The sequence below is a fragment of the Diabrotica virgifera genome, chromosome 10 (assembly GCF_917563875.1).
Source record: "Diabrotica virgifera virgifera chromosome 10, PGI_DIABVI_V3a".
NCBI classification, from domain to species: Eukaryota; Metazoa; Arthropoda; class Insecta; order Coleoptera; family Chrysomelidae; genus Diabrotica; species Diabrotica virgifera.
The window spans coordinates 70,359,212-70,384,435 of NC_065452.1; the positions used below are offsets into that span (position 1 = coordinate 70,359,212).

Below are 25,224 nucleotides of genomic sequence, written 5' to 3' on the forward strand. Positions count from 1 at the left end.
GATGTCATCATCCAATAGTTTATTTACTGAATCAATACGACAAATCATATTTAAAGACAAACAGTCATTTAACCCTAGTAGAGGCTCTGAATCTAACTCAACAACTAGGAATTTTATGTCTTAGTACATTTTTATATTCACACTGTAATGTAATATAACCAAGAGGCTTTGATTGAAATTTCCGTATGAAATAATTGTCATTGATGTTGGTGTTATATCAGACATTTTAATTTTTATAAGTGTAAAATATTTTAATGGCAATACACTAGTCTCAGCCCCTGTATCAAGCTTGAAAGATATGTTAATATTATTAATTTTTACATTTTCATACCAACTGTATTTTTTATTATAACATATTTGATATTTTTGCTCACATATAAACACTGAATTATTATCTGATGCATTATCATAAACAACATTATTACCTTCAAAAACGTTAACATTTTGTACCTGTGCTTCTGTTTCCTCTGTATACTCCGGTACTCTTCTCGGGACAGAATTATCTTGGTCCTTGAAAAAAACACACTTTGGCAAAGTGCCCTCTTCTTTGGCAATTTGTACATGTTTGGTTGTATGCTGGACACTTCCTACGTTCATGTGTGCACACCGTAAACATTGCTCATTTTTCTTGTTTGTTCTTCCTTCAGGTCTTCCATACCTTAAGGGGAGTACTTCCTGAGGCTCTTCTGCTGTTTTGTTGAGCAACTCAACATGCTGCATGGTCACTTCTATGCTTCGACAATATTCCTGCATTTTTTCCATGGACATAGCAGGCTCTCTTAACAAATGTCGTTGTACTTGCCTATCCTGTATGCCAAGAACCAGTTAGTCTCGAATTATTCTATTTCTCACATACAACGGCACAGTTAGATGCTTGTTTCTTAAGTTCGGTGAGGAACGAATCTATAGTTTAGCCTTCTTTTTGATGGATACTATTGAACTTAAAAGTTTCCATAGTTGTATTAAAAAAAATGCCCATCCAAACAAACCAAGACATCTTCAAGCTTGCTGGTCTTGCCGTTTGGAATGTTGTTTTTGGCAAAAAATGCCCATCCAAACAAACCAAGACATCTTCAAGCTTGCTGGTCTTGCCGTTTGGAAAAGTGTTGTATACATCTAATCAAGATTCACTAATGATATTAAGTAGTAATGCTGTTTTTATTTTCTCAGCTGCAGTATTTTTTCAGATGCTAACATAAAAATTTCAAACCTCTGTTTCCATTTAAACCGTCCATGTGGTTCCTGCATATTAACAGCTTCGGGAAGCTTAAAACATTCCATCTTAACTTATTTTTCTAAGACTGAAGACTCACCAAAATTATTACACCATGTTCTTCACACCTGACACCATGTTTAATGGAACATCAAAGAGAAATCTCAATGTGAAAACTTAATTATAACCTAGCAACCCACGTACCTCGTGGGAGTTATATGTTGCCCCAGGGCCTTATCGATAGAAAGTATATCCATCCTTTGGATTCCATAATTTATTTAACTATGTAAGACATTTCTTCTTCTTCTACGGCACTACAGCCCAAATTGACCCTTGGCCTCCTTTATTTTTCCCTCCGCCCTTGCTTGTCTGTGGCTGCTCTTCTCCATACACGGACTCCTAAAAGGGCTTGTGCGTCGCTGTTTACTGTGTCTTCCCAGCGCTTTCTTGGCTTTCCAACCGGTCTCTTTCCCTGCATTCTACCATTCAGTGCTCTTTTTGGTAGCCTATCCTCTCCCATTCTTATCACATGTCCGACCCATTGCAATCTTTGTATTCTAATGAAGTCTGACAGGGGTGTTTCCTTATAAAGTTGATAAAACTCGTTGTATCGACTTCTGAAGATTCCGTTTTCTCTCACAGGTCCTAGTATTCTCCTCAGTACTTTCCTTTCAAATGTGTCGAGTTTGTTTTTGGATGTTTCTTTCAGGACCCAGGCTTCACTGCCGTAGCATGTTATTGGTCGAATTAAAGTTTTATATGTTCTCATCTTTGTATTTCGGTGGGCACTTTTAGACAGTGTAAGACATTTAGTCAACTTTTAAAGGGTTTTAACTTTTGTATTTTTGGGTGGCTCAGCATGTCAAGCTTGTAACACTGATGGTGCTCTTTTTAGAGAGCGATTTTAAATAAATATACCTTTTACTAAGAAAAATTTTTCATTAAATTTACTGATAAAATATAATTCACATCACCTTATCAAATTATAGTGTATAAATGACTTATAATATTTTTAGTATGCTTGCTATTACAACTTTCCTGCTACAGCACGACTTCTAATTCAAACTGGAAATGCAAACATTCAAGCCAGAAATACAGACACAGGGGCAGTACCTTTGCATGAAGCTGCTAGTCAAGGTCATAAAACAGTAGTCAAAGAATTACTTTCTTTAAATGCCCCTGCAAGACCTAGAAATAAAGATAATATGACACCTGCTCAATTAGCTCGATTAAACAACCATTCAGATTGTGCTGAAATTTTGGGTAAGTATGTTAGCCACCACTGTTTAGATATTTTTGGTATGTTTCAGAATTATGTTACGATAGGCGTTACTTTTTTTGGATTGAACCTTAACTTTTGTTGTAGAGCATGGGTGGAGAGGCCACATGTGGGCCTTTAGACATTTTTTGCGGCCCGCGGAAAAAGTAAATTATTTTCATGTAAAGAATTATTGTTTTTTAATTATTGCTTATATTGATAATTAAATATAGAAAATATTGCTTATAATTAACATTTTCGCAGCGGGTGATTTTTCCACAAATTTTCAACCTAACGCAGACAATTATTATTTGGCTTTCCGGCGCAAAGTTTTGTTGGCTCTCCCGCCGTATGTATAATTTGCACGACCCGACTTCTATCGGTTCCCGCAACCGAAGTGTCTGTGCGCGAAATAAGTATGGAGCTCATACTTGTGACTTCAAACGCAACTACCTGCTAATAATAAACAAAAGCGATGATACAAGTGTTCATTCACGTTTTTACAAGAGTTTAGTTAATCCATTAATGGTCAAACATTGAAATAGTTGGAAATTGTGCAAAGTTCTTATATATTCTAAAACGAGGTCTTTCTGGGCCAAAATTAACTGCCCACCTTAAAAATTGGTAATTTTTTTATGTCTCGAATTTCCTAAACCTGTTGTCCGTTTTAAGTGATTTTTTAATGTGTTATAGCCTTATTCTCTAACAATATCGCTGTAATCATACTTTTGCTAAAACAGGCAACTTTTCATTGTATACTGGGTGTACGAATCAAGCTGGGTTTTTTCTCAGAGTTTGCATCACCCTGTGGAATATTCTAGCATTTGTAAAATACTGAAATTAAAACCCAACTATAGCCTCATGTTTTCTCAACATTATGTTTTTTGATTCATTCGCTTATGTTGGAGCATACAAAAGTTAGGTACCAGTGGCGGCTGTGCAGTGCCGACCCACACATTTATGGACACATTATAGATTTTTTTAAATATTTAATTTAATCAGAGTTGATGATATTCGTTTCTGTGAAATAAAAAAAATATCTGTGAGATAATACAGACTAAATTTTATTCATTGTTTTTAAAAGAATTCGATCGATCCCATACGTTTGCCAGCCATGCACCCGATTGCTATTGTGTGTTTTCGGCAAGCCGTCCCCAGATTGAAGATTTGCTTGTAATAAGAAGCTATGGAATATTAGCCGATAGGCAACCAATTATACATTTCCCGTATTTATTTGAATGGCAAGTAAGGCAGAAACCAATCTGCCGAGCGGTGATCTGCAAACGGTAGCAAGGCACGTACCTAGCCACGTACCTTGCTAGCGCGCCCGTGATAAAATTATGAAATAGGTAAGTAGGTAGTTTTACGTCGTTTAATGATTGATATTGTAATTTTTTTAAGTTGTTAGGAATTACCATATAGGTGACAGGATGAATCGGAGGATTCGTTACATCAAGTTAATTATAGAGAACAAATAAAATTGTTTAACAAATTTTCTAATTTACTTTCTGACTCGGAAGACATTTAGCGGCGTACCTAAAACAGCACAGAATGAAAGAATCAATTACTAGTTACATTTTGATGCTTTTCGGTAGAAGTAGACGAAACTACTGATAGAGGTAACATGTCATTCACAAGTATCAATTGTTCTTCAATAAGCGTTACGTCTAATATTTATGAGACGTTTTTAGGTTTTCAGACGTGAGCAGAAGCCATAAGACAGAATATATTTTTTGTGTTTTAAAGGACATATTAAAATTTGTTGATATCAAAAATAAATTGGTAAGGCAAATTTATGACGGCGCTGCCTTGATGTCCGGTGAATTGTATGGTCTCCAGGCAAAAGTTAAAACTATTGCACCAGGCAAAACTATTATTTACTCACTGTTATAAGTCATTGACCTCTTTGACGATTCAAAATTTAAAAGTTACGCCAAAGAATTTTCAAAATATCTATTAGACAAGTTCATTAAAAATTATCCATCATTCTTTAATCAAATAAAATAAGAAAATGGATTAACAGGTTTATATGCTGATCCAAATATTTTCGGAAGGTGGGATAAGTTATAAAATATGTATAATTTTATATATTGCAATCCGTTAGGTACAACAAACTGTTCCCGAAATTAATAAATTATTGTGCTCAAATGTGGGCAAATTCTGCCTCAAATTAACGGGATTTCTCTTGTCTCAAAAGAGTCAAAACGTATTGTTGAAACACCATGAAACAAGAGAGAATGTCAAACTTGTCTCAAATTTCAAATGTCAATAGAAAAAACTTTTAAAATCTCTCCAAAGCAATAATAAATTTTACAATGACGTTATAACCCATTTTGCTATTTCGAAACAACATAGACTAAATAGACTTAATTTATAAACAGGTTTAGGTTCTATTTAGGTTCTAACTACGTCTTAAAACCCGCCAAATTTCATTTGCATATCTCAACCGGTTTTAAAGCAATAAATAAATCGTCAGTTTGTAAGAAAAATTTCAACACTCCCTATCTCGGAAACGAAGCATTTGCGGACGTACGTTTATAAAGCAAACTGTCATTTTTTCATGCAGAATTACCCCTTAAAGTTTGCCATACTTATTTAAAAAACACCCTGTATTGATGAAAAACATGACTAAAGTATAATTCAATAAGCGATGCAGGGCATATAAACAACGATAAATTTAACAGATAATTGTTAAAGATGTTCCAAATGAGTCTACTCGTTCCGATAAGTAACAGTATAATAATTATGACACTTTTAATTTTTTATTTTCTCAACTATTAGTGTTTATTGCATAGTAAATAAATTACAGTGGGTGATCATATTATTAGAGCCACCTAGTAAAATTCAATGTTTTAGAGGAAGGGTATATCATTGAGCTGTATCATATATTAATGCGTTTGTTTCCATTTGGCTGTCTTGTTACACTTTATGAAAGTGCAATAAATAGTCTGACAATAGTGGCAACACGCATGCGTGGCAATGCGTCACTCATATGCCATTGTTCGTCAGTGCTGCCCAGCCTAGCTTGCAACTCGTGTGCCTATTATTTTGAATTCTTGGTGTTTAGAGTTATAATAAACTTGTGAGTTTCCATTGCTCTCTAGTGATATTCTGACAGTCATATACTATATTTTGTGAACTTAGTAAAAATTGCGTTTTCGTTACACTAGTGGTACCAGAACATCATGGGAAATCCAAAGACATCTCACCAAAGAAAATAGCAGAAATAAAAACTTAAATATTCAATACAAATCACTCCAACAGAAACATAGCATCCGTTTCTAAAGTTTCAAACATACCATTATTAAACAAAAGTAAAATTTTCTGAGGTGGCTCTAATAATATGATCACCCACTGTATTGTTATCACTGAATACATAGTAAGTGAAAAAATGATCCGATTTATAAAATTAACGAATATTTTATGCATACATGCAGGTAATAGTTCTTCAAAAATATTTAAAAACTAACCGAAATGTCCATCTTTATTTCGTTACTGCCGACGTGCGTCGTCGGCAGCTCATACAGGTTCGGACAAGATTTAAGTAGGTATATTTCGGTATTAAAGTTTTGTAATTTGAATCGATTTGTTAGTAAATTTTTAGTCGTCTTGATGGTTAAAGGACAATAAATTATATTTATGATGTTAATGTTGAATTAGCAATTATTTGTTGTGCGATTTAAAACTATTTCAGTATATATTTTTATTTGTATAACGACCCTATCTATACGTAATTGTGATTACTGTAACAGTAACCACGTATTATTTCAATAATAGATATTGAAACCAAAAATGTCATCCACTGATTCTGCTGATGAATTGGTTTAAATACATGGAGTCCTCGAAAACGCAGTAAAAGAAGCCCTCTTAGCGTTGACGTTAAAGAAATAATTTTAAATGTTTTTAAATGTGAAAGACAAGAAAATCCCGGGTTAGTGGTTGAAGATATTGTGAAAAAAGTGGCCAAAAAAGTTGGAGTTTGTGATAAAAGTGTGTTTACGGTGATCAAGGAATACAAAACGAATCATCAATTCGCTGGACCTTAACCCTATGACTTGCATGCCTCATTGCTTGACTTTACGTTTAGTTCTGATGACATATTTATAGTACATATGCATTCCCCAAAATTTTCAAATTTAGAAAAGTTAACAGTCACGAGTCACGACATATTAATAATTAATTATACATATATGAATATATACAGTGAGCACGTAAATGTTGGAATAAATTCATTTTCTCGAGAATGGACGATTTTGGACAAATATCCCGAAACAGGTCAATTTTTATTTTTAAATTGCGACTTTTTGGTATATGTATCATACTAGTGACGTCACCCATCTGGGCGTAATGACGTCATCTATATTTTTTTAATGAGAATAGGGGTCGTGTGATAGCTCATTTGAAAGGTAAATCAATTCTCTATTCAGTAATATAAACATTGACATAATTATTTATACAAGGTGTCCAAAAATTTTTTTTTAATTAAATTTATTGACAAAATGGAGACTGTGTGTAATTTATTTATCTCAAAATACATTTTACTGCTATCAGAAAACAGGAAATAATGGAAAACAGGAAATATTTATTTGACAAATAAATATTGTTTTTTGCTTAAATTCAATATTAAAACCGCCACCCACCTTCGTCTTGACAGTTTGAACATTTAATTTAAGCGAAAAGCAATGACTATTTTTCAAATAAACATTTTTTTTCTGTTTTCTGAGAGCAGTAAAATGTATTTTGAACTAAATAAATTACATGCATTCTTCTTTTTATGTCAATAAATTTAATTCAAAATTTTTTTTTTTGGACACTCGGTATAAATAATTATGTAAATGTTTATATTACACCTATTCCCATTTAAAAAAATCATCAATGACGTCATCACGCCCAGATGGGTGACGTCACTAGTATGATATATATGCCAAAAAGTCGTAATTTAAAAATAAAAATTGACCTATTTTGGGATTTTTTTCCAAAATCGTCCATTCTCGAGAAAATGAATTTATTCCAACCTTTACGTGCTCACTGTATACTATTTCAACATAATAGAGTAATTTGTATTTTTTTGTCCAGATTTAGCCATACAGCTCACACTCCCTCTAAGGGGAAAATTGACATCCCAGATACCTGAAGTATCAAAAGGATTGAGCTCTGGTGGGACTCTTTCCGCGTTATCGAGCCCTAAGTGACTTGGAATGCAGGTGTATCTCCCAAAAATTTTCGTACACTTCTGGCCGTCGCGAGTAGTACAGCTTTCTGCATGGTCTTATAAAGATGTTCATTGAGACCCAGCTTTTTTATGCTTTCGAGGAGGGTCTTCGGAATGACTCCAGTAGTAGACATAATAATCGGTATTGTCTGGGTACTTTGCATTCTCCATTGTCTCCGTATTTGAATTTCCAGATCTCTATACTTGGCGATCTTTTCAGTAAGTTTACTACGTAGATTATTGTTGTTAGGTATCGCCACATCAATTAGTGTTGTTTGTATTGTTAATTTATTAACTAGTACGAGATCTGGTCTATTATGTGCCACTGTTTGGTCTGTGAGCACAGTGCGGTCCCAGTATAGCTTGTAGTTGCCATCCTCAAGCATACTCTCAGGAACGTATTGATAATATGGGAGATGGTCCGTTTGGAGAAGTCCCAGCTTGATAGCTATCTCTTGATGAAGGATTTTTCCCACTGCGTCATGCCGTTCCTTGTATTCAGTTGCAGCAAATGCCTGGCAGCCCCCTGTAATATGTTGGATGGTTTCTTGGGCTTGACATCCATATCGGCATCTGTCGTTTTGAACCTGAGGGCATTCGACGATATATTTCAGGTAATTTCTGGTTGGTATAACCTGATCCTGAATGGCCAGTAATGAACCCTCCGTTTCAGGGAACATCTTTCCTGATGTCAACCAATAGTTCGACGCTGTATTGTCGACATAGTCTTGGCTGACCTCATTGGGATGTCGCCCGTGCAGAGGTTTACCCATCCAGGTGCGCAGTTTTTCGTCCTTAGTAAGGTGGTTTATGCGTATTTCTGGTTCCCTAGTTTGATCGGTGTTGTGTCGTCTACTGCGCAAATTGCGCGGTGTAGAGTAGATGTCTCAGCCTGCATCTGAAAGTAAGTTCTTAAATTAGCAATATGTTTATCTAATTGCTCACCTATATCCATAAGTCCTCTTCCTCCTAAATACCGGGGTAATGTCGTTCGTTCTACTGCACTTTTAGGGTGGTGTTTTTGTGCCTTTGTGAGGTGTGTTCGTACTTTTCTCTGAAGATTTTCTATATCCGTTTTTGTCCACTTAACAATACCAAATGAATAGCTAAGCGTGGAACAAGCGTAGGTGTTTAGTGCCTTAAACAAATTTTTACTGTTAAGCTGTGAACGAAGCAGCTGTTTTACCCTTCTTATAAACTCAGTAGTTATCTCAGTTATTATTATTATGAACCTTTTTGGAATTGTACAAACAACTAAGTACATATTATATCAAAAATTAAAAATAAAACTTATATTTTTTGTAGGCACTCTGTACATAAAATTGTTGGCAAAAAAATAAATTCTTGGGTTTTTCGCCTTGTATAAATGGTTCCTATTATTGGATATCAACTAAAACAATCAGGTTCTTTGTCGAGCACTTTGGCAAAATTAAAATATAAATTTGGTATTTTATAAGATAATATATATTCTGACTAAACAAAAAGATAATCCTAAATGCGGCCCTGTTGAGGCCTACACGTGGTAATATTATTTACATCGCCCTGCATCGCTTATTGAATTATACTTTAGTTCTTAAAGTACCTAACTTTTTTTTTATCCAACATAACCGAATGAATAAAAAATTAGAATGTTGAGAAAACTTGAGGCTATAGTTGGGTTTTAATTTCAACATTTTACAAATGCTAGAATATTCCACAGGGTGATGAGAACTTTCAGAAAAAAACACAGTTTGATTCGTATACCCGCTATACAATGAAAATTTGCCCGTTTAGCAACATTATTATTGCAGCGATATTGTTAAAGAATAAAGCTATAACATATTAAAAAATAACTTAAATTGGACAACAGGTTTAGGAAGTTTGAGCCATCAAAAATGACCCATTTTTTAGGTGGGCCCAGAGTGTATTATCTAAAATAATAATAATAGCAACATACCTAAAATTAATGTTCCGTTAACGAAACTTTGGCAGTTCATGAGTACTGATTCGTGAAATTTAAAACGTTTGCTGTCTAGCCTATTTAGTTTATTTTAAATAAAATAAATATATGATTATGTTATATTTGGTAATAAAGAAATGATTTTTAAAAACTAACACCTAATTATGGTACATGTAGTAATAGGTATGAAAAAATGATAGGATATTGAAATTATTTTTTAATGAAATTCACCAAAACCGCTGGCATGCAAGTGTAATTTACATTTACGCACAGATAAAACGGGGCGCTTTTACATACTCTGCATGTACGTACATGCAGACCATTATGTTCACGTTCAATATTATGTCCAATCTGGTTATCTTACATCAGATGGTAAATATTCTTTAGAAGGACGACCTCATGCAGAAGTTGAAGGTGTTGAATCTGTTATTTCTTCTACTTCAGAGTTTTATGCTGCCAATTTGTTTTCATTCTGCAGTAGTGACAAGACCAGTGAGGAACGGAATTGTATTTGGGACATTCGGCTTTCATTAGCAAAATTGTAAATTATCCTTGAATTTATATCAATTAGATTGATAAAAAGGGGCCACCACTTCTTACACTTATTACGTGTATTCTGTAATTTGCTACTGAATTATTAAGTAGATCGACGCCTCCCATATGTGTAATAACGCAATATATTTATCATATTGGGTTGAGGTATTGAATCCTTCCTTGCATTGTTTTCGATTGTATCTTTTCACATTTACCACTGGTTGGACTGTGGCATGAATACTTGCTGCAGTAACCACGGAATTGTCATTCCACCTTACTATTATTGTCTCTGTCTCATTGTCGAACGCATGATCGAATTTGACCCTGTTTTTCTCCCCAATTACCTTACTGCTTGCTAATGTACATTAATGTGAAACATATAAATTTGTACATATATCAAAAAATAAATAAAACACTCTAAAAGAGTTTTTGTACTAACATTTAGTTGAATTGGCTCATTTCACCAGACGGTATTTCAGCAGAAAATGTATTTCCTGTTGACGAAAAGGAATACTTAAGTATGTGACTGTATATTAGTGTATGAATCACGTCAAAGTATCTAGAACAAAACATTAAAATGAACGGTCATAAAATTTTATTCTAAGCAATCATTCAAATTTTATTGACATGACACGATTAGATAACCATTTAGGAATATTATGACATATACTTGTGACAATCACATATTGCACCAGATAATAAGTTTAAAATTTATGAAGAAAAACTTTGTAATTTGCTCAGGAATTTGAAAATCGTTGTGAAAATCAAAGATTTTGATGTTAAATCATCTTCGTTATCACTTGTAAGAAATTATTTTTCTGTTCAAGTTGATTCCATACTAGCCGACATTCAACTAAAAATGATAGATTTAATCTGCAACATAACATTGGAAGACACATATAAAAAAGAGGATATTTTAGCATTTTACAAATCTTTATGCAGAAAAAAAATTTGCAAATGTTCGAAAGTACAGTGTGTCTGCGTAACTTGGAACCATATGGGAAATTTGTTTATTATCAATTTTACGAAAAAAAAGTTATTCTTCGTAAAGTGCTCTGCATGATCTAAAACCTAAGATTCAATTATCAGATATCGAATTTTATCAACAGTATACGAGGTATGTCAAAAAATATGAATTTCTCTCGAGAGGAAAGTACCTTTATATTTCACAATATCGAAAATTGTTATAAGGAAAAGTTGTTTGCAATTAAAAATTATATTATAATATGCAATAATTACATTCTTCTAATTGGAAAAAAAATTGAATTTTTTTTCAAATTACGGATACCCAACATCATTTTTATTACGTTAACTCCGTTATTATTAATTTTAAGAAAAAACGGTTATTCTTTATAAAAAGGTCTGAATAGTCTAGAAACTAAGATGCAATTATAACATATCAAATTTTATCAATTTTATACGAGGTATGTCAAAAAATATGAATTTCGCTAAAGAGTAAAATACCTTTATTTTTCACAATATTGAAAATTTTTATTATAGAAAGTTGTTCGGAATTTAAAAATGTGTTTCAATATGCAATTATATCCTTCTAATTGAAAAATAAAGGTACTTTCCTCTTGAGCGAAATTCATATTTTTTGACATACCTCGTATACTGTTGATAAAATTTGATATCTGATTATTGAATCTTAGGCTTTAGACCATGCAGAGCACTTTATGAAGAATAACTTTTTTCGTAAAATTGATAATAAAAAAGTTTCCCATATGGTTCCAAGTTACGCAGACACACTGTACATAGCTAAATTTAAAGTCATTTTTAGTTCGACTTATATTTGGGGAACAAACATTTTCAATAATGAATATAAATAAAAAACCGTTTAGAACCAGAATTGGTGATATGACTTAGAAGTGGCAATTAGAATAAATACCACAAAATTTCAATGTGAAATAGAAATAATCATGAACGAGGACATAAAACAACTTCATAAAAGCCAGTAATGTTCGTTTTTCGTAATTTAATAAATTTTATTGTAAGTTTGTAAATAATAAAATGTGTCATAAATATTTTTGTATTATTTAATTATTTCTTATTTCAAAGAAAATAAAAACAATGAAGGGAATCTAAGATTTTTTCAAATTTATAACTTTGTTTATTTTTATTTAACTCGTTCAGTGCCCAGGCCGACGATGTGTCAGCCCGAGGGTACCCTCGAAGCACGAGTGTCGGCGGTGGTATTGAGTTAGGGACCGTTCAAGTATTACGTAACGCAGGTTGGGGGGGGGAGTTAAATCTTCAAAAATTGCGTTACGTAATACGTGAACGCCCCATTAAGATGCGTTACGTAGGGGGGAGGGGGGTCAAAAATCTTCAAAAACCGCGTTACGTAATACTTGAACGCTCCCTTACTAAATGAACCGTTACGAGTGTGGGCACCTCAGTTGAGCTCTGTTTATGGTATGGGCATCGAACGAATGTAAATGACGTTTGCATCTATTTAATCACGGAATTTTCCTTCAAATATGTAAGTAACTGATGCCAATGTGAAAAAAGAAATATATTCATAAATAAAATAAAAATAAATAAATATATCTTCTTCTTCTTAAAGTGCCTATCCGTTCCGGATGTTGGCGATCATCATGGCTATCTTGACTTTGTTTACCGCAGCGCGGAACAGTTCAGTGGTAGTCGTGTTATACCACTTTCGTAAATTTTGAAGCCAGGAAATGCTTCTTCCCGGTCCACTTTTACCATTTACTTTCCCTTGGAGAATCAGTTGGAGAAGGCCGTAACGTTTTTGATTTCTCATTACATGTCCAAGATATTCTAATTTTTTAGTTTTGATGGTCATGAGAATTACACAATCTTTCCCCATTTCACGCAGGACTTCCACATTAGTAATTCGGTCAACCCAGGATATACGTAAGATGCGCCTATAACACCACATTTCGAAAGCTTCGAGCCGATTCATAGATGCAACAGTTAGTGTCCACGCTTCCATTCCATATAGCAGAACTGTGAATATGTAGCACTTCAACAGACGGTATTTTGTTTTTAATGATATGTCTCGACTGTTGAAAATGGGTCTCATTCTAACGTATGTTGCTTTTGCTTTTATTATTCGCCGTTTAATTTCTGTTGAGTGGTCCCATTGGCTATTTAAATTGGTGTCCAGATATGCATATTGCTCGACTTTTTCGATATTCTGTTGGTTGATTGTAAGTTGAGCGTTTAGAATTTTTTTACTAATTGTCATAAATTTGGTCTTCTTTATGTTAAGAGCTAGTCCGTATCTGTTGCTGACTTCTGTTATACGATTTGTTAATATCTCTAAATCATTCAGATTATCATCAAAAACTACGGTGTCATCTGCATATCTAATGTTATTCAACCATTCACCGTTTATTAATATTCCTTTCGCACAACTGTCTAAAGCTTCCGTAAATACCCATTCAGAATAAATATTGCATAGTAGTGGAGACAAAAAACAGCCCTGTCGTACTCCTCGTTCTATTGCAATTTTATCAGTTAACTGGTCTTCTATTTTGATTTTGGCCGTTTGATTGTAATAAATGTTTCTGATAATTCTCAGATCTTTGTTGTCAATTCCAATTTCTTGCATTAGAGTTATTAATTTGTCATGTTTTACTCTGTCAAATGCTTTCTGGTAATCTATAAAGCATACGTATATCTCATGATTTACATCCCTGCATCTCTGAAATAGCACTTGTACAGCAAAAAGGGCCTCCCGTGTTCCTAGAGCATCACAAAATCCGAATTGTGTTCTTGTTAGTTGTTTCTCGCACTTTGTATAAATATATTCTTTTGTGAATGACCTTTAGAAATGTTTTAAGTAAATGGCTCATAAGGCTTATAATTCTATAGTCTTCGCACTTTCTCGCATTAGGTTATTTTGGAAGATTTATAAAAGTTGATTCTAGCCATTTTTGGGGAATTATGTGTGTGTCATATATATTATTAAATATATTTGTCAACCATTTTATGCCGTCGTAGTTCATAAGTTTTAAGAATTCTGAATTAAAGTTATCAGGGCCTACTGCTTTACCATCTTTGGTACTTTTGATGGCATACTTTACTTCTTCGACTGTAAGTGGAGGTCCTGATTCGCAATTGGTGTTTGTTATGATGATGCCAGTATTACTTCGTATATCTTGAAAAGTTTTTTCCACGTATTTAATCCAAATATCCCTTTTTTGTTCTATTTTCAATACTATGTTTCCCTGATTATTTATCAGAAATCCAGTGTTCTTGTGTTTATATAAACCTGCAGCTTCTTTGATCTTTTTATGGAGGTTAAACGAATCATGTTTTTGTTGTAATGACTCTATCTCTGTACATTTCGAGCTTAACCAATTTTCTTTTGCTATTTTAATAGCCCTTTTTATTTCGTTATTTATTTTGTTGTAGTAATTCGTATAACCTTTTGCCTTTGTTCTGTCTTCCATCATATACAGAATCTCCTCTGTCATCCATTCCTTTTTCTTTGTTCTTTCAGGTCTTAAGTGTTTCTCAGTTATTTCTTGACTTACTTTGTGTATCTTTTCTAGATCTACATCTGTGTTATCTATTTCTGTATAAACCCACGTTTCTTCTTTTAGGCGTTTTTTGACCTTTTCCTTTACTGTTTTACTTTACACTTGATTAATATCGTATTTCCTAATGTTTGGTCTTTGAATTTTCTTTAAACTAAGTTTCATTTTGGCAACAAGTGGATTGTGGTCCGATTTTATGTCGGATCCAGGGTACGTTTTAACGTGATCGAGTTTCTAAATCATTTGTTGACAAGGATATAGTCTATTTGATTTCTTACTGTGTGATCTGGAGTATTCTGAGGATATTGCCACGTATACAGTCGTCTTGGAGGAAGATCATAAAAGGTGTTTGTCACTACGAGCTGTTCTTCAGTTGCAAGTTCAATCAAACGGTCTCCGCGTTCGTTACGTTCCCCTAGCCCTTTTTTTTGAGGAGGTGGTAAATATTCTAAATACCGTACCTAGCCGTGTCCATTTAAGGATGGCTAAGCGTGTGTTGGATTCAGAGAGCAGGAGTTTACCCCCATGCATTTCCCCCTAAGAAGTCCTGCCTACGGGCACCCTCTGGCTAACTGCCTACCAACTAAAGTCCACCCCCTTCTCCACCGGTGCACACGGTACAAATTCCTTGGCGGATGTAACTTCGAGTGCAACGGGACAGTCTGTCATGCCTAATACGGCTCAGATAACTCTTCCAAAAAGAGAAAAGAAAACAATGTATACAACAGGCAAATAATTATCTATATGATGTCATGCTTAAAAATGTACACATATTTACATATATGTACACACATTCAAACATACATAGTACACACAAACACATATACAAATATATACATATTGTTATGGTCTATTTTATCTCTTATTAGATTGATTAGCAAATTCTTAATTTAATTAATTACTCAATTAATTTAATTACTGCCCATTTAAAACAAAACCAAATTCAAATTAAATTCTCTAATAAACTTTATTCTCAGGGCTAATTTTGTATTCGATGCAATACCTTTGATTTGTGGTTTCTAGTATCTCTAGTGGCTTACTCCTTCCAGGATAAAACAGGGAAATTAAACACATTCAATATCATATAAATGTAATCTATTATTTATTTATCCAATATGCCGTATAAATAAAATTTAAAAAGAAATACTAAAATCTAAATTTTTTGCAACAATTTCTTACTTAATAAATCAAGCTTTGATTCTGATGTCTCCTTGTTTTAACAAAAAAAATTATTTGAATAAATTATTATTTATTCATACTAAATTTAATAAATTTTACTTTTCTCCTTTTGAATTGATTACCTATAAGATGGAATGACTAACTGAGTTATAGAACTGTTCAATACAAAAAATTAAGCATATATGGTACGGATATAAACAAGCTCTCTCCGTTTCAACAATTTATTTGACTAACCTTTTTGTTTCTTCACTCCTTCTTCTCCCAGATTGCCTCGTCCTTGATTCTCCCACACGTACTCTTTGGATGTTGCGAAAAGGTCTCTCTCGTCCAGACTGCTTCAAAAACAAACAAAACCAGGACTCCCTCGAATTCTCCTCAGTTTCTCCTTGCTCGATGTCTTGTGCAAATAGATACCAATCAGCTACTCGTTCTAGACAGAACAATGGAATCTTCCTCGGACACAGGAAAATTTTACTTCTCAACCGGTCAACAATTTCGTTTCAACTTGATTCTGCTCGCAAAGGCCGATTTCACCAATTTTCACTGACTTCTCACTTTTCAAAAACTGGACTGCTCTCTCCCGATATTCATCACACAGTGTCTATCTTTTCTCTATCAAATTCCGACTCCCCATTCTCATCCCTTCCATCGATCTTTTTCTACCAATCAAAAAAACCTCTCTACCCAAAACATCTATACTTTCCTTTCCTAAGAAAACCAACTTAATTTCTATACCCACTTTCCATTTTGTTAAATTCTCGGAGACATCAAATTACTATCGTTGTTTCAAAAAACTAAACAAAAGGCCTTACATTCTAAACTCAATAAAATTTGTTTACCGTTTAAACCTTCTACGAATTATTTACAAGAATCCTATCGATATTCACAAAACGAAATAACATGCACTTTCCAATATTTCCGAACCATTGTCTGTGAATCCTTTCAAAAAACCCATTAACGAAAACCACATTAACGATTTCACCTTCCCCGAACCACTGTTTACTAACTAAATTAAACTCTATACAATTTTTGGTCATATACAGGGTGAAGAAAATCTATGATCTCGTGGTCTCTGATATAAATTTATTTTTTGAATTTTTCCAAAAAAACAATTCTACAACAATATACAGGGTGTAACAAAAATACAGGTCATAAATTTAATCCCGTATTCTGGGACCCAAAATAGTTCGATTGAACATAACTTACCTTAGTACAAATGTGCACGGAAAAAAAGTTACAGCCCTTTGAAGTTACAAAATGAAAATCGATTTTTTCCAATATATCGAAAACTATTAGAGATTTTTTATTAAAAATGGACATGTGGTATTGTTATGGCGGTAGTATTTTAAGAAAAAATTATAATGAAATTTGGACACCCCATAAAAATTTTATGGGGGTTTGGTTCCTTTAAACCCCCCAAACTTTTGTGTACGTTTCAATTTAATTATTATTGTAGCGCATTTAGTTAAACACAAGTTTTTAAAAACTTTTTTGTCTCTTAGTACTCTTAGTACTATTTAGTACTTAGTACTAAACTGTCTCTTAGTACTTTTTCCAAAAGTCAGTTTTTATCGAGATATTTGAATATTTGTCAAATCCACCACATATTTGTATAAGGTAAAGTACGATTATGGAGACTTGGTAATAATATGAAAATTTATTTATGATTTACATTTTTAGGTATATTTTGAACCATATTAAAAAAGAAGCCACATCTCGATAAAAGATGCTTTATCAAAAAAAATACAAAGAGGCAAAAAAGTTTTAAAAACACTGTGTTTAACTAATGGTACCGCAGTAATAGTTTAATTGGAACGTACACAAACATTTGGGGGGTTTAAAGGAACAAAACCCTCATAAAATTTTTATGTAAACATATTAAAAAAGAAGCCGCAACTCGATAAAAACTGCCTTATCGAAAAAATACCAAGAGGCAAAAAAGTTTTAAAAATATTTAATGTAACTAATGGCATCAGAATAATAATTTATTTGAAACGGACAGACACAAAAGTTTGGGGGTGTTTAAGGGAACAAAACCCCCATAAAATTTTTATGGGGTGCACAAATTTCACTATAATTTTTCTTTAAGATGTTCTTGCCATAAAAATGCCACATGTCCATTTTGAACAAAAATCTCTAATAGTTTTCAATATATTCGAAAAAATCGATTTTAATTTTGTAACTTCAAAGGGCTGTAACTTTTTTTGCGTGCATATTTGTACTAAGGTTAGTTAGGTTCATTCGAACTATTTTTGGTCCCAGAATATGTGGTTTAATTTATGACCTGTATTTTTGTTACACCCTGTATACTTCTTCCGTCGTTTAGTACCATCAATCTAGTATAAGTCTATCCACCTTGATCCTCTCTCGCTCTCTCAAGCGTCTTCTTTTTCTTCATAATTCCGGTTATCAGACCGACCGCTACATTAAAGTTATCTTTGCTTTGCAAAGATTTTTCAATAATGTTATCGATGGAGATTTTTCCTTACCTTGTTGTTAGAATCAGTATCTTTCAAAGAGCCTGCAGGCAAATATGCAGTGTTGAGCGTCGTCTCTGACGTTGCAATCTGAGTATTGATAATCTACTGTCTTCTTGATAACATACGTATACGATCTAAAGGAACCATGGCCGGTGAGGAACTGTGTAAAGTAGTAATTTAATCTTATATACTTACATGCAGACCAGGCCGCCACATCTGGAATGAGCCGTTTGGTCCATTGAGCCTTTTCGATTTGTGCCTCCCATTCACCTTGCCATTCCTGGTACATCTGTCTTCTTACCTCAGACTTTATGTGGGGCAAGTGGCCGTAATCATTTGCATATAATAACATTCTTTCTTTGGCTATGAGGTGAATGGGGAGCGTACCTGATATGGCCTGAAGGGCAATTGTCGAGGTAGTCCGGTATGCACTTGTTAGTCTCAAGAGGGGTTTTCTTTGCGATTTTTTTAACATGTTTTTATACTTTGGCATTCTCAAAACTTCGTACCATATGGGGGCACCATACAGAAGAGTTAGAATGCACTACCTGAAGGTACATTCTTCTTTTATGACTGCTTGGCCCGCCGATATTTGGCATGATCTTTGATAATACAGTAGTCCTTCCTTCTGCTTCCTGGACTATTTTACTCAGATGTTTGGTATATCTAAGACCTGTATCCAGGTGTATGCCCAAGTATTTAGCACAATTTGTCGGCTCTATTATTGTACTACTTACCATGAAAATTAGATTGGGTCGTTTTCTTGGGCCTTTTAAAATCACAATTTCTGTTTTATGTGTAGCCAATTCGAAATCTTGTTCCCTCATCCAGTCATATACTTTCCTACAACTTTTATTCACTATATCTTCTAAGTCCCAGTTCATTTCAGTGTGAATCAGTAGCGCTAGATCATCTGCATACGCAATAGCTTTGACTTTACTTCCATAGGTAATTTCCAGAACCCCGTTATACAGAACATTTCATAATGTTGGTCCCAGTACGGATCCTTGCGGTACTCCTGCTGTGGTTTGCAGGTCTTTAGGCTTCGCCACCTGGACATACCTTTCATTAAGGTAGTTCTTAATTATATTTACTAAATATTCTGACACTCTTGACTTTTCCAGAGCTTTGACGATGTGACCCCAATTGGCTGAATTAAATACATTTTTCACATCGAACATCACGAGAACGGCCCATCTTTTCCTCGTCCCTTTGACCGTGTCAGTTATTGCCTTTACCACATCTATTGTGGATCTGGATCTTCTAAATCCGTACTGTCTATCAGAGATACTTCTGTTTCTTTGCTGATCCTCCTCCAGGCGATTCTTTATTAGATATTCATAGAGGTTTCCCAGGCAATCCAACAGGCAGATTGGCCTGTATGAGTTGGCTATATCGGGGTCTTTCCCCGGTCTCAAAATAAGCGTTAATTTGGTCGGGAAACTCTTGCCTATGGAGGAGATTGTTGAAAATCCTCCTGATCGTTTCAGGATATTTTCCTATGATAATCTTAATCGCTTCTGGAGGCACACCATCTGGACCAGCTGCTTTACCTACTTTTATATTACTTGCTGCTACTGCTATTTCCTTCGCTGAGAAGTCGTCGTGTCGAACAGTAACGTTGACTTGGGCGAATGTTTGACGGGGCTTTGTGGGAAAAAGTATGTTCGCTATTTCATTCCTTTTTTGTGAACAGAGGCTGTACGGGGTTTCTGGCTTCAAATTTTTTATTGTGATTCTGTATGCTTCTCCCCATACATAATTTTCTAGCGCTGTGCATAGATTTTGCCAACAATTGCACTTAGCCCTTTTGATTTCTCTGCCCAGTTCTTTCTTAGAACGCTTGTAATCGTCGATATTTTGCTGGGTCCTATACCTCTGTGTTGTTCGTCTGCACCTAAAACATTCGGCTCTTTTAGACTGAATCTCGTCGTTCCACCAGTATGGGACTGTGTACGTAATATTCTCACGCGTTCTACTAAGAGTATGTGCGTTGACAATAGTCCGTCGGAGACTTTGAAAGTCAGTAGTATCATCTTCTTGTAGATTGCTTATTTCGGTCTTAAAGCGTTCTATGTTGAAGGTAATTTTTTTCTTCCTATCTTTATGACCTTAGTTCCAGTTTCGTAGACGATGTATCTATCATGCGTGTAGAGGTTGTTCTCCAACACATTCCAACCCATCAACTTCCTGGCCTAATTCCGTGAGCCCTAGCCCAAAGGATCCTACTAAATTTCCACTTTGTCCTTTGGCATTAAAGTCGCCCATTAATAGTATTATTTCGTTTTCCGAATCCTTTTTACAATATTAGTAAGGTCACTGTAACATTCTTCTATAATTTCTTCTGGGGCGTCAGCGTACACTTGAATAATATTTGTTTTTATGGGAGTTGTGTTTAGCTGAACTAAGAGCATTCTTTCTGACAGTTACAAAGTGACTGACACAATTATTGGCGATTTTATTATTCATAATTAGGCCCACTCCATGTACATGTTCGTTCTTAAGATCTCCTGAGTAGAATATTTTGTGGTCTTTGATAACTCGGTGTCCGTATCTGTCCAACGCATTTCGCTTATTCCCATAATATTAATCGAGAGTCTTTCCATTTCTTGAATGGCATTATGGATTTTTCTCTCTTCTTACATTGTTCTAACGTTCCATGTACCTATATTTATGGCTGCTCGCAAAACTCTTAGAGATCTATCATCAAGAATGTATTCTGGTTCGTGAGGATTTTTCTTGTTGAAAGAAGGAAGGCCTCACGGTCTGAATTGGAGTTACTTTCCCTGCTGGATCTTGAATTCCGATTTTCATGATCATTAGTTGAAATCTTAAAGTTTTTTATCACTATGATAATTGTACTAGAGATACTTGCAAGAAGTCTTTAATACAGTGGTTTGTCCTTGCCTTTTGCATCCTTATGCCGTTCACTAAGGTCATAGTTCCTCCGTCTTTGAAGCCAATTTCTTAACTTCTGGACAAAAGAGTGCCCTTTGATCCCATACAAACCCTAAGATCAAGGGGTTGCCACGTCCGCCATCCATACCGTACCGAAAGTGTACTTTCGTCTCTGCCATGGCTGCCGTTGTGGTCTTCATCTGTAACCCTGAACAATGGACCCAAAACAGGGACTAGTTTCCCGGGTCAGGAAACCCCTGGAATCTACGGAGGGCAGGGATTGATTCATTTTCCCTGATAGGACTATCCAAAGGAGTTCCTACCCGTTACCCATAATAAATATACTACCCAAATAAATATATATTTGAGAAAATAGCATGCTTAAATAAGTGCGAACGTCAAAACGTGCTAAATAAAATTAGCAAACATAACAATTTAAAAATGTTAACGTAATAAATATTGCGGCCGTCGGTAATGGACCAAAAACTTTTTGTGGCACTTACAAAGAAAATTTGCCCGCCCCTGTTCTAAAGTTTTATTCTTTAAGTTCGACCCAGTCTAAGAGGCCGGTGATGCTGTATGTTATGGTCTTATTGGTTTATGGGATGATTTTATGCATTCTCTACTCCATCACCATTTTTATTATTTTATCAAATATCTTCACTTGTAGCAACTTGTGGCAACGTGTTGTAAAATTTGCCAAACGTCTGTATGTCATAGGGAATGCGGCAAACATTGTAACGGGCATGTTCTACGCAATGTAGACCTCTATAAATTTCCCGGTGGTCATCTCAGTCGCTTTTAAAACGTTGATATGTATGTACACAAGTGCTGTAAGTGAATACCTTACAAATGAATACTTCACCAGTAAAGACGGCCCAGGTAATTGCGTTATTACGAAAGGACTGTAGTCAGTGGACTGTCGTCCGTCGCCTACTTTAAGGGCTTACCGTCGTTACCAGGAGACCGGTAGCTACAGTCGACGACCAGATTCGGGTCGGCCACGTGTAACAACAGAGAGGGACGATCGATTCATTGTCCGGAATGCCACGCGGAATCGGCACGAGACAGGAGTTTAGTTTCAACAGTCCTTGAGGAATGTTCGAGGTGTCACCAGTACTCAGTGGACAAGTTAGGAGAAGACTTTGACTCCCAGACGAGATAACCTAGGGCCCAAATTGAAAAGACGTTAGAAACAAGCTCGACTTCAGTTTGCCCGAGAACACGTCGATTGGATCCTTGGCCAGTGGAGCAGTTTTATTCTCTGACGAAAGTCGAATGTGCTTGTAAAGCAATGACAGAAGGAAAAAAAACAGAGCTTGTGTTCGTGCCCGGTGATGGTCACAGAGGGAGTTTTTCAGCGGATCGTTACATTACGGATATTCTCCATGACACATGTTGTTCCTTATGCCGGCTATGTAGGCGATGGCTTCATGATAACGCTCGATGTCACACAGCGCGGATTACGAAAGATTACCTGGCCAACAACAATATAACAACAATGGACTGGCCTCCATTGAGTCCGGATATGAATCCCATCGAGCCCCTATGGTATAAGCTAAAACGCAGTAATCCAGCACACACGACAGTGGCGGAGCTAAAAACTGAATTAGATGAAGAGTGGGAAGCGATTCTTCAGGAATTAGTCAGAAACTTAATGAGGTACTTAAGATCTTGTATGTAAAGTGTAATACAACGCAAATGAGGAAATATTCAGTATCAATTTTGATTTTTATGTTAATTTACTTTTATATTTATTACATAACGACTTTCATTCATAACATGTTTTCTTACATACAATATTAAGTTATCTTTATTATGTTCTTTAGTTACCAACCTTATAAATATTGGTGTCATTGCAATAAAAATTAATTCTGTTTTCAATATTTTACTTATAATCTTACATATATGTGGATGACACTTACCAAGCTGCGTAGTAAAAAAATATAACTTATTTTACTTTTGAGCCGATTTTTTTGTTCGCAGCTGAGTTGGTTGAATGTTGTATCTTGAAATATTTTATATTTATTGATTTTTTTTTACAGAAAACTATAAATATACTGTTAAAAGTACCAATCGAAGAGAATGGTATCATAGTACCTTAGATAGACACGAAGCAGAAACTACAATTAAGTTACACAGTACAAAAAGTGGAACATATTTAGTGCGATTTAGTGATAGAAATAAAGAGGATGTCTTGACATTATTAAATGATGAGGTATTTTATCACTATATAATCCGCAAAAAGGTAAGTACATATTTTTACAATTTCTTAAAACATTCGCTACCGATCACGCGCCAGCGCGTGATATGGTTACTTCAGTTAAGTGCCGTTCAACAGAATGGCTCCTAGCCGAGTTCCATCCTCTTCGATAAGCAACGAATGGGTTAAAGTATCTATATTTGACTAATTGTGTAGAATCACTATTTAATTTGCTATATAACAGGTATGCCTAATATTAATTAGCCTTTTCAACTCTTCATGCAACTATAACATCTGATCTAGTTACAATAAAAACCTGGTCTGATTCTAATTTACTCTCTTTTAACGTGGATGAGACAGTAGCATTATCCTATAAAGGATCTCTTCAACCCTTGCTTCTTAATAATTAACAGCCAGATCAGTACCGTTGATTCTGTAAAATTTCTTGGTATTTTTTTAGACAGCAACCTCAAATAGTCCCTTCATATCGCTTTGTTAAGTAAAAAACTCGCCTCAGCTTGCTATGCAATAAGATCTGTTTCGAAAGAAATCAATTTAGCATCTTCTAAAGTAACACATTTTTCTTTGTTCGAGTCTCATCTTCGATATGGTCTTCCTTTTTGGCGTTCTAGTACAGCTGCCCAATTTGATGTTATTTTTAAATTACAAACAAGAGCAATAAGATATCTGTTTGGCCTCACAAGAACAACACATTGCAGAAGTTACTTTAAAGATCACGGAGTGTTAACACTTCCTTCTTGATATATTTTAGAAACTGTTTGCTGAATTCGTAAACACCTACCTGTCTTTCCAGCAAGGCCTAATCATGACTACTCCACCATAAATGCAAGCTTTGATGTCTATTTACCGATCCCATCCGTTGGCATATGACACCGTTTCGAGAACGGTGACATAATTGAATTAAGTTCAAATGCTTTCAGAACTGTTTGTGAGTGATTAAAAACACAAATAAGAAGAATCAACGTGATGGAGGAAAGGAACGAGATAATGAAAATCTGGAAGTGCAACTGTCATTTAGGGATGGCGGTTTTTGACAAAACACCGGTTTTTTTTGCTTACGGTTTAACCTGGCAGTTATAACCGGCCAAAAAAAAACGGTTTTTCCAAAAACCGGTTTTTGGTTTTTTTAATCCAAGAGTTTACAATGTTACATTTACAATGCACTTTAGTTTGCGATACTCCACTCGACTCGATACTCGATATCAATATGATCAAAATTAGTACTATCGAAAGAACATCAATATCAATATAAATAAAACACAATTTTTAATAAAACCGTTTTATTCCATTAATTATTATATTTATTTATTATTTTATTATTATTATATATTTATTGATTATTATTAAATATAATATAGCGTAAGATTAATATATATATATATATATATATATATATATATATATATATATATATATATATATATATATATATATATATATATATATATATATATACATATTGCAATAATATACAATTTAACCCAACCATTTCAACTTATAAAAAATTTCCCAGACTCTTTCAAATGGGATTAAAAAAAATAATATCAACATAAATATTTTACTTAAAATTAACTTGAATAATGCAATTTATCTTTTATTTTTACTACCATCAAAAAAAATTTATCATGTATTTCTTTTAACACGTTTGTATATTTGTATAATAGGTACATTTTAACTCATTTAATACTTCCTGTATGGGTGTATCGTTTTGAAAACGTAGGGAAATCCTTGGAGATTCGTATTCGTAATCGGTTATTAGATATTCATAGTCAGAAC

At 34.4% G+C, this 25,224-nt stretch overlaps 1 protein-coding gene across 3 annotated transcripts in view; it reads left to right on the top strand.

The window, feature by feature from the left end:
• The window catches only part of LOC126893375 (tyrosine-protein kinase Shark), a 183,595-nt gene that overhangs the window by 56,797 nt on the left and 101,574 nt on the right, over positions 1 to 25,224 (top strand). For all 3 annotated transcript variants that reach the window (XM_050663485.1, XM_050663486.1, XM_050663484.1), the window contains 2 exons: positions 2,230 to 2,476; positions 23,270 to 23,472. In XM_050663485.1, the coding sequence (XP_050519442.1) occupies positions 2,230 to 2,476; positions 23,270 to 23,472 (450 nt within the window). The remainder of the gene's footprint in view (positions 1 to 2,229; positions 2,477 to 23,269; positions 23,473 to 25,224) is intronic.